General features: G+C 36.0%; 1 protein-coding gene across 1 annotated transcript; it reads right to left on the bottom strand.

Annotated features, from left to right (window-relative positions):
* Window positions 1-2560: 2560 nt before the first annotated feature.
* On the bottom strand, window positions 2561-3836 carry LOC121519853 (the record flags this gene model as incomplete). The annotated part of the gene is made up of 3 exons (XM_041802929.1): window positions 3779-3836; window positions 3578-3678; window positions 2561-3199 (listed from the first exon to the last, which is right to left on the bottom strand). Coding segments are annotated over exons 1-3 (798 nt in total), but the record flags the coding sequence as incomplete, so codon positions are not given.
* Between the last annotated feature and the right edge of the window lie 4402 nt (window positions 3837-8238).

The following is an 8238-nucleotide window of genomic DNA, read 5'->3' as shown; positions in this document are numbered from 1 at the left end:
GTGTTATTAAATGTAAATGTAAATGTGTTATTAAATGTAAATGTAAATGTGTTATTAAATGTAAATGTGTTATTAAATGTAAATGTAAATGTATTATTAAATGTAAATGTAAATGTGTTATTTAATGTAAATGTGTTATTAAATGTAAATGTGTTATTAAATGTAAATGTAAATGTGTTAGTAAATGTAAATGTAAATGTGTTAGTAAATGTAAATGTAAATGTGTTATTAAATGTAAATGTAAATGTATTATTAAATGTAAATGTAAATGTGTTAGTAAATGTAAATGTAAATGTGTTATTAAATGTAAATGTAAATGTGTTAGTAAATGTAAATGTGTTATTAAATGTAAATGTAAATGTGTTATTAAATGTAAATGTAAATGTGTTATTAAATGTAAATGTGTTATTAAATGTAAATGTAAATGTGTTATTAAATGTAAATGTAAATGTGTTAGTAAATGTAAATGTGTTATTAAATGTAAATGTAAATGTGTTATTAAATGTAAATGTAAATGTGTTATTAAATGTAAATGTGTTATTAAATGTAAATGTAAATGTGTCAGTAAATGTAAATGTGTTATTAAATGTAAATGTAAATGTGTTATTAAATGTAAATGTGTTATTAAATGTAAATGTAAATGTGTTATTAAATGTAAATGTGTTAGTAAATGTAAATGTGTTATTAAATGTAAACGTAAATGTGTTAGTAAATGTAAATGTAAATGTGTTAGTAAATGTAAATGTGTTATTAAATGTAAATGTGTTATTAAATATAAATGTAAATGTGTTAGTAAATGTAAATGTAAATGTGTTATTAAATGTAAATGTAAATGTGTTATTAAATGTAAATGTGTTATTAAATGTAAATGTGTTATTAAATGTAAATGTAAATGTGTTATTAAATGTAAATGTGTTATTAAATGTAAATGTAAATGTGTTAGTAAATGTAAATGTAAATGTGTTAGTAAATGTAAATGTAAATGTGTTATTAAATGTAAATGTAAATGTGTTATTAAATGTAAATGTGTTATTAAATGTAAATGTAAATGTGTTAGTAAATGTAAATGTAAATGTGTTATTAAATGTAAATGTAAATGTGTTATTAAATGTAAATGTAAATGTGTTATTAAATGTAAATGTAAATGTTAGTAAATGTAAATGTAAATGTGTTAGTAAATGTAAATGTAAATGTGTTATTAAATGTAAATGTAAATGTGTTATTAAATGTAAATGTAAATGTGTTATTAAATGTAAATGTAAATGTGTTATTAAATGTAAATGTAAATGTTAGTAAATGTAAATGTAAATGTGTTAGTAAATGTAAATGTAAATGTGTTATTAAATGTAAATGTAAATGTGTTATTAAATGTAAATGTGTTATTAAATGTAAATGTAAATGTGTTAGTAAATGTAAATGTAAATGTGTTATTAAATGTAAATGTAAATGTGTTAGTAAATGTAAATGTAAATGTGTTATTAAATGTAAATGTAAATGTGTTAGTAAATGTAAATGTAAATGTGTTATTAAATGTAAATGTAAATGTGTTATTAAATGTAAATGTGTTATTAAATATAAATGTAAATGTGTTAGTAAATGTAAATGTAAATGTGTTATTAAATGTAAATGTGTTATTAAATGTAAATGTGTTATTAAATGTAAATGTAAATGTGTTAGTAAATGTAAATGTAAATGTGTTATTAAATGTAAATGTAAATGTTAGTAAATGTAAATGTAAATGTGTTAGTAAATGTAAATGTAAATGTGTTATTAAATGTAAATGTAAATGTGTTAGTAAATGTAAATGTAAATGTGTTATTAAATGTAAATGTAAATGTGTTAGTAAATGTAAATGTAAATGTGTTATTAAATGTAAATGTAAATGTGTTATTAAATGTAAATGTAAATGTGTTAGTAAATGTAAATGTAAATGTGTTATTAAATGTAAATGTAAATGTGTTAGTAAATGTAAATGTAAATGTGTTAGTAAATGTAAATGTAAATGTGTTATCAAATGCTGTTATATTCTAATAAAAATGTGTTTATATGTACTTTAAAGTCATCAGGTGTAGTCATTTTTTTGCCAACCCTAAAAGGTTTTCATCACTTTTTCACACCCTGGCTGTAGATAAAGCAGGGTTTTTAGGCCTGGATATTCAGCTTATTACAGTTGAAATTGAATTGAAAACACCTTGATTTATAGTTGAGTAGAAATGTCCACGTTAATAATAATAATATCTTGAATTTATATAGCGCCTTTCAAGAAACCCAAGGACGCTTTACAGGAACACATAGACATGGACAAACTATGTGAGGGGTGGGATGAGTGTAAGGGGTGGTTTAGTGAAGACTGTAGGCTGTGGTGAACAGGTGGTCCTTGAGACGTTTTTTGAAAATGTCCAGAGATGGAGCGCTACGAATGTCTGCAGGAAGAGTGTTCCAGAGGGTGGGGGCTGCAGCACTGAAGGCTCTGTCTCCATAGGTTCGGAGTTTGGTTTTGGGCATGGAAAGTAGGCCGGTGATCAGAAAGGTACTGGGGAGCCAGAGCATGGAGAGATTTGTATGTGAGGAGGAGGACTTTGTAGTTGATACGGGACTTGATAGGGAGCCAGTGGAGGTGGATGAGGGTTGGAGTGATGTGTTGCCAGGGTCTAGTGTGGGTGAGAACTCTAGCTGCAGAGTTTTGGACGTACTGAAGCCTGTCCAGGGTTTTGCTGGGAACTCCAGACAGGACTCCATTACAGTAGTCCAGGCAGGAGGTTATGAAAGCATGAATGAGTGTTTCAGCCACAGAATCAGGGAGTGATGGTCGGAGTCTGGAGATGTTCTTGAGATGATAGAAGGCAGATTTGGTGACAGACTTTATGTGGGACTGGAAAGAGAGGGTGGAGTCCAGGATGACGCCCAGGTTTCGGACCTCGGAGGATGGACAGATGGAGGTCCTGTCCACATCAAGCATGAGATCTCCAACCTTCTGCAGCAGCGCTTTGGGGGCCACCACCATGAGCTCTGTTTTATTGCTGTTGAGTTTGAGTTGGTTAGAGGTCATCCAGGCTTTGATGTCGTGGAGGCAGTTTACCAGGGAGTGGGGAGGGAGCTGAGTGGATGGTTTGGTGCTGAGATAGAGTTGGGTGTCATCTGCATAAGAGTGAAAGCTGAGACCGTGTTTGTGAATAATCTGTCCAAGGGGAAGCATGTAGATGGTTAAAAGGAGAGGTCCAAGAACAGAGCCTTGAGGCACGCCTTGGTTAACTGGGGTGGGGGATGAGTGAGAGGTGCTGATGGTAACAAACTGTTTTCTTTGTGAGAGATATGAGTGAAACCAGGAGAGAGCTGTACCAGTGATGCCAAGATGGTGAGACAGGCGGTCAAGGAGGATGGTGTGGGATATTGTGTCGAAGGCAGCGGTTAGGTCAAGGAGAATGAGGAGGCTGATGTGTCCAGAATCTGCAGCTGTGAGGAGGTCATTGGTTATTTTGATAAGGGCGGTCTCAGTGCTGTGGTGAGTGTGAAATCCTGATTGAAGAGGTTCATGGAGCTCATGGTTGGACATGTGTTGCTGGAGTTGGGCAGCGACTGCTTTTTCGAGAATTTTGCTGATGAAGGGAAGGTTGGAGATCGGTCGATAGTTGGAGAGGTCCTCCGGGTCTGACCCAGGCTTCTTGATGATGGGGGTTACTGAGGCAGTTTTGAAGGATGAGGGGACAATTCCAGATGATAATGAGGTATTGATGATGTCTACCATGATGGGGCACAGAACAGACAGAGATGCTTTCACCAGTGGTGTGGGCATGGGGTCGAGGGAGCAGGTGGATGCCTTGGCCTTCTTGACCCATTCAGCCACTTGGAGAGTGTCCACGGGTGTGAAGCAGGAAAGACGGCAGTGAGGCGGAGGAGCGGTGTCCTGATGTGAAGTGAAATCCTGAGGTGGAGGTCCAGATGAAAGTTGCTGCTGGATGGAGGCAACTTTATCCTGGAAAAACTGCAGGTGCCCAGTGCAGCGGTCGACGTTGGCTGGGAAATGAAGGTTGTCAGTGGGGCGGAGAAGGCGATTTATTGTGGAGAAGAGCATCCGGGGATGGTTTTGCTGGTCACTGATGAGGGATGAGTAGTAGCTGGACTTTGCTCTGGAGAGAGCTTCTTTGTAGGAGCGCACATGCTCTTTATAGGCCTCCAGATGGACGGTGAGGCCAGATTTTTTAGAAAGTCTCTCCAGCTGTCAGCCAGAAGCCTTCATGAAGCGGAGTTCAGCAGTAAACGTTGTTTCAATATTCCTGATAATTGAAATACCATTGAAATTCTGTTGTTCTATGTTCAGAATTTCAATGTTGTTTCAATATTAAAAAATGGTGTGACATGATGTAGAATCAACATCATATTTCAATGTTGATTCAATGACTTAATGTTGAAAAAATAACATTGGTTCAGTAGAGTTTCAATAACTGCTTGCTGTCTGGGTACTCAATTACAATAACCTGAGTAAATGTAATTAGTTACTTTCCAGCCCTGATTTCTGTGTTTTGTACATAAATGTTAGCTATTCCCATTAACACATTAAAAACATTAATTTTATTTTTTAGTTTGGATGCTGCTGATGAGGAGGGTCTCCAAAAGAATTACTGACTGATAAGAAAAAGAGGAAGAAGTCCATCTCCTTCACAAATGTCCACTCCTACAGACTTCAGGACCTTCAGGGGCTCCAACAAGTCCTTCTCCTAACAGTCCAGAACAGAGAGGGGAGACAGGAAACTCTCTTCATCTGTGTGCAGAAAGGTAAAACCCAGAATATCCCAGCAGTGACAGAGGAGTGGAGGACTTCCTGATCTCCCAGAGAGAACCACAGTCCTTTTCAGATCCACAACAGTCCAGCTCACAGCTCAGGTTACTGCATACATGCCAGTGGGTCCAGAGTGTGACTCTAATAGTCACTACCATTATGTACAGAGATGATCATCAGTGGACTAAAGAGACAGTTCATACACACTGGTCAAATACATGAGTCTAGTTTAACTCATTTAAAGAATCAACTGAGACAAATCACTTCAGCCTTCACTAAAGTAATGTAATGTAATGATGTTATATGTTAAATTTCTCTCAGTATCTATAATGTGGTTTGAAATAAAAGGAACAAAATCTCAAGGTCTGTTACCTCATTTTTCTCCACTGGGGTTTAGATCAGTGGTTTATGTGCAGATTATCTAGAGTTGACTGCATCAGTAACAGTGATCATCAGTTAGGGGGTCCCCAATCACAATTTGATTAGGGCCCCAAGTAAGCTTGCCAAAGCACGACGAGTCTGAAGTACCATCTTCGGGCAAAACGCATCTTTGCTAATGCTAGCAAAGACGCTAACAACAACACAGGTAAGCCCTGATAGCTAAAGTTGCTAATGTGCTAATGTCAGCAAAGACACTAACAACAACACAGGACTAACTATGCAGTCCAGCAGACCTGGATTTGTCCCCACTAGACAACATTAATTAATCACTAATGGGTCACCAGAGACTGCAGACCATGGACCTCGTTGATGACAAGGGGCTTCAAGACATCATCCGGGTCGCCTCGGATGACCCGTACCACAGAACACCTACAAGAACTACTGTCACAAGAATCTGACATCAAAAGACTGAAGTGTACCAGACCTCCCATGACCTCAAAACTTTGACAGGACAAGTACCCCCATATCTCCAAAATCTTTAGAAAAGTTCTGGACTTCCTTTCACACCGCAGTGTGAATTTAACAATGACACATGACCAGGGCGGCCCACAGATGTTGGGTCTGATACTGAAGTTATTTATTTGTGCCACTTGTTCACCTCTTTAACCACTTTTCCTGCAAATTATTCCACTTTTCATCAATTTTGTGCACTTTTTACCCTATTTGCCCATTTTTACCAGTTTTCACAACATTTTAACCTCTTTTCATCACTTTTTTTTCCCTCCATTTTTGCCTCTTGTGCTCTCACTAAATCTTCACTGAATATATAAGTTCACTTCATAGTCACAAAGAGTTTGGTCCTATGTTCATGTTTAGCATAAAAAATAAGAGACAAAAACAGTGATTGATTGTAAAATCATTGTAATTGAAGGAAACAAGTCTGAGATTTATCAGCATTTTAACATTTCATTCTCTCGATGTTGTCTACCATTTTATAAAGAGTAAAAGAAACTTTAATCAGTCATTTTTACCTTACAGTGACATGGAAAATATTATCTAAAAAAATAAAATGAAGATTTCTTACCTTATAGAAGATCCCACTGGATCATCAGGCCATGCCCCGACAAACTCAACAGAGGTGTTCTCACTCACATCAAAGAATCAATCTGTGGTTAGATGGACCCTGACCTAACCAAGAGATGTTGACAGTGTCATACAACTGTAACCTAACACACCTGCTGAGTTGTTCTGACTCACGTCGATGAAATCAACAACAGCATACAGGTGTGCCTTTACAAACCGGTTCAACCACGCCGTATCCTCCAGTCACTGTAGGAATGTCTCTGAAATTGTTTTTATTTCACTGAACAAGAATCAACCTGTTTTTATTCTATGATGAATTATTACCTCCTGTTGCATGAAATGACTCTGCCCTCTGACTCTGATACTCAAAGCTTTACTTCTATAAAGACATGAACTAAAGCAGGAACTTGAGATCTCAGGACTTTGGAGATCCAAAGTTTAGAAAAAAAGAGCTTTGGTATTTTCTGTAGTGGAATAAATTTATGAACTCTGATATAATTTATTTATCATTTTATTTGTCAGGGACAGTACATAGGCATTGTTGTATTTAATTACAGTGCAACAGATGCAATGTATAAAAGACTTCTAGCCATGGCTAATTTGCAGTCCTTGTCCCTGGTTAGGCTTTTAAGGAGTGACACCCATGATACAACAGAATAAAATGGACATAAAGACTAACAATGACAGCAGACATAGATGGACAACCACACAGAGGCTTAAAAACACTAAGGCAGACATAGACACGCAGACTAATGACACTAAAAATAACAGCTAAGAGCAACAGGTGAAGTATTTAAGAACAAAGAGAAAAAGAAGAAGTGTATAATGAAATATGGTGGATGATGTAAAACACATCAAACATGTAGCTCAGTGTTCACAGATTTCCTTTGAGCTGTTGTTTTACCGTGTTATTGAACACTCTGGAGTCAGTCAGGGTTTTTATTTCTGATGGGAGAATATTCCAGATCTGTGGGCCTTTAGCTGAGAAAGAGGACTGACCAAATGTTGTTTTACAGTCTGCAGGTTTACAGTCTCCACTGACTGCTTCTCTTATAGTGGCTCCTTTACTGGAGTAGTTCTGAATGATTTCACTGACCAGTTGTGGAGAAAGATCATTCACACACTTAAATGTCAGTTTAATGAATGAGAAATGTACGACGTCTTCAAAGCTCAATAAATTATACTTCTGTTAACTTTACAATGGTGCCATTTCATCCTCTTCTGATCCAGAGTTTTTAGGGTCTGTTTGTTCAAAGATAACAGCGGTTTCATCGCTGATAGGAGTACCTACCTGTGTTTCTACAAGCTAAAGTCAATCAGATTCAGCTACATACGGCCGCAACGCTCGCCATCTTCAACCAGGCCTGCAACCTGTTTTCTTTTTACTGGTTTATTTTCTTATTGCCGGCTTGTGTGTGAGTGTGTGTGGCCCACAAGGTTAATTACCATTAAAATTCCTACAAGAGCTCTTTAAGGTGTTCAGTAATATTCTTAGGTCAATATTAATCTTAAAGGTGTTCAGTTTTTTATCTAAGGTAAACATTAAGAGTTAAGGAACTCACACTCAGTGAAAAGGAAAACTTAAAAAGGTTAAAGGAACATTACACTGATTTCATAAAACTCATTTTGAGAAAGGTCAGTAAACCAAAAGGTGAACAATTCATTTCATTGCTGATATATACATATACATATATATATATATGTATATGTATATATGTATATATATATATATTTATGTATTTGTGTGTGTGTGTGTGTTAATACATTTTGAAGTTAATTCATTAAGACATAGTTGTCTATAGTTGTTCCATAGACCGGGGACCCCCACTGTACCTGGAGGTGGCTGAACACAGCCATGAACATTCAAGAATAGTCATGTGGAGACAAGGCCGCCCATTAGGGGGAAAATCATGGTCCATTGTAAAGTTAAGCTGTGGTATATGCTTAACAATGAAACAAATATCTTCTTAATTCATTTATGTAGTAAGTAGCCCTCT

Source organism: Cheilinus undulatus, linkage group 13 (genome assembly GCF_018320785.1).
Source record: "Cheilinus undulatus linkage group 13, ASM1832078v1, whole genome shotgun sequence".
NCBI lineage: Eukaryota > Metazoa > Chordata > Actinopteri > Labriformes > Labridae > Cheilinus > Cheilinus undulatus.
This window is presented reverse-complemented; position numbering and strand designations above follow the sequence as displayed.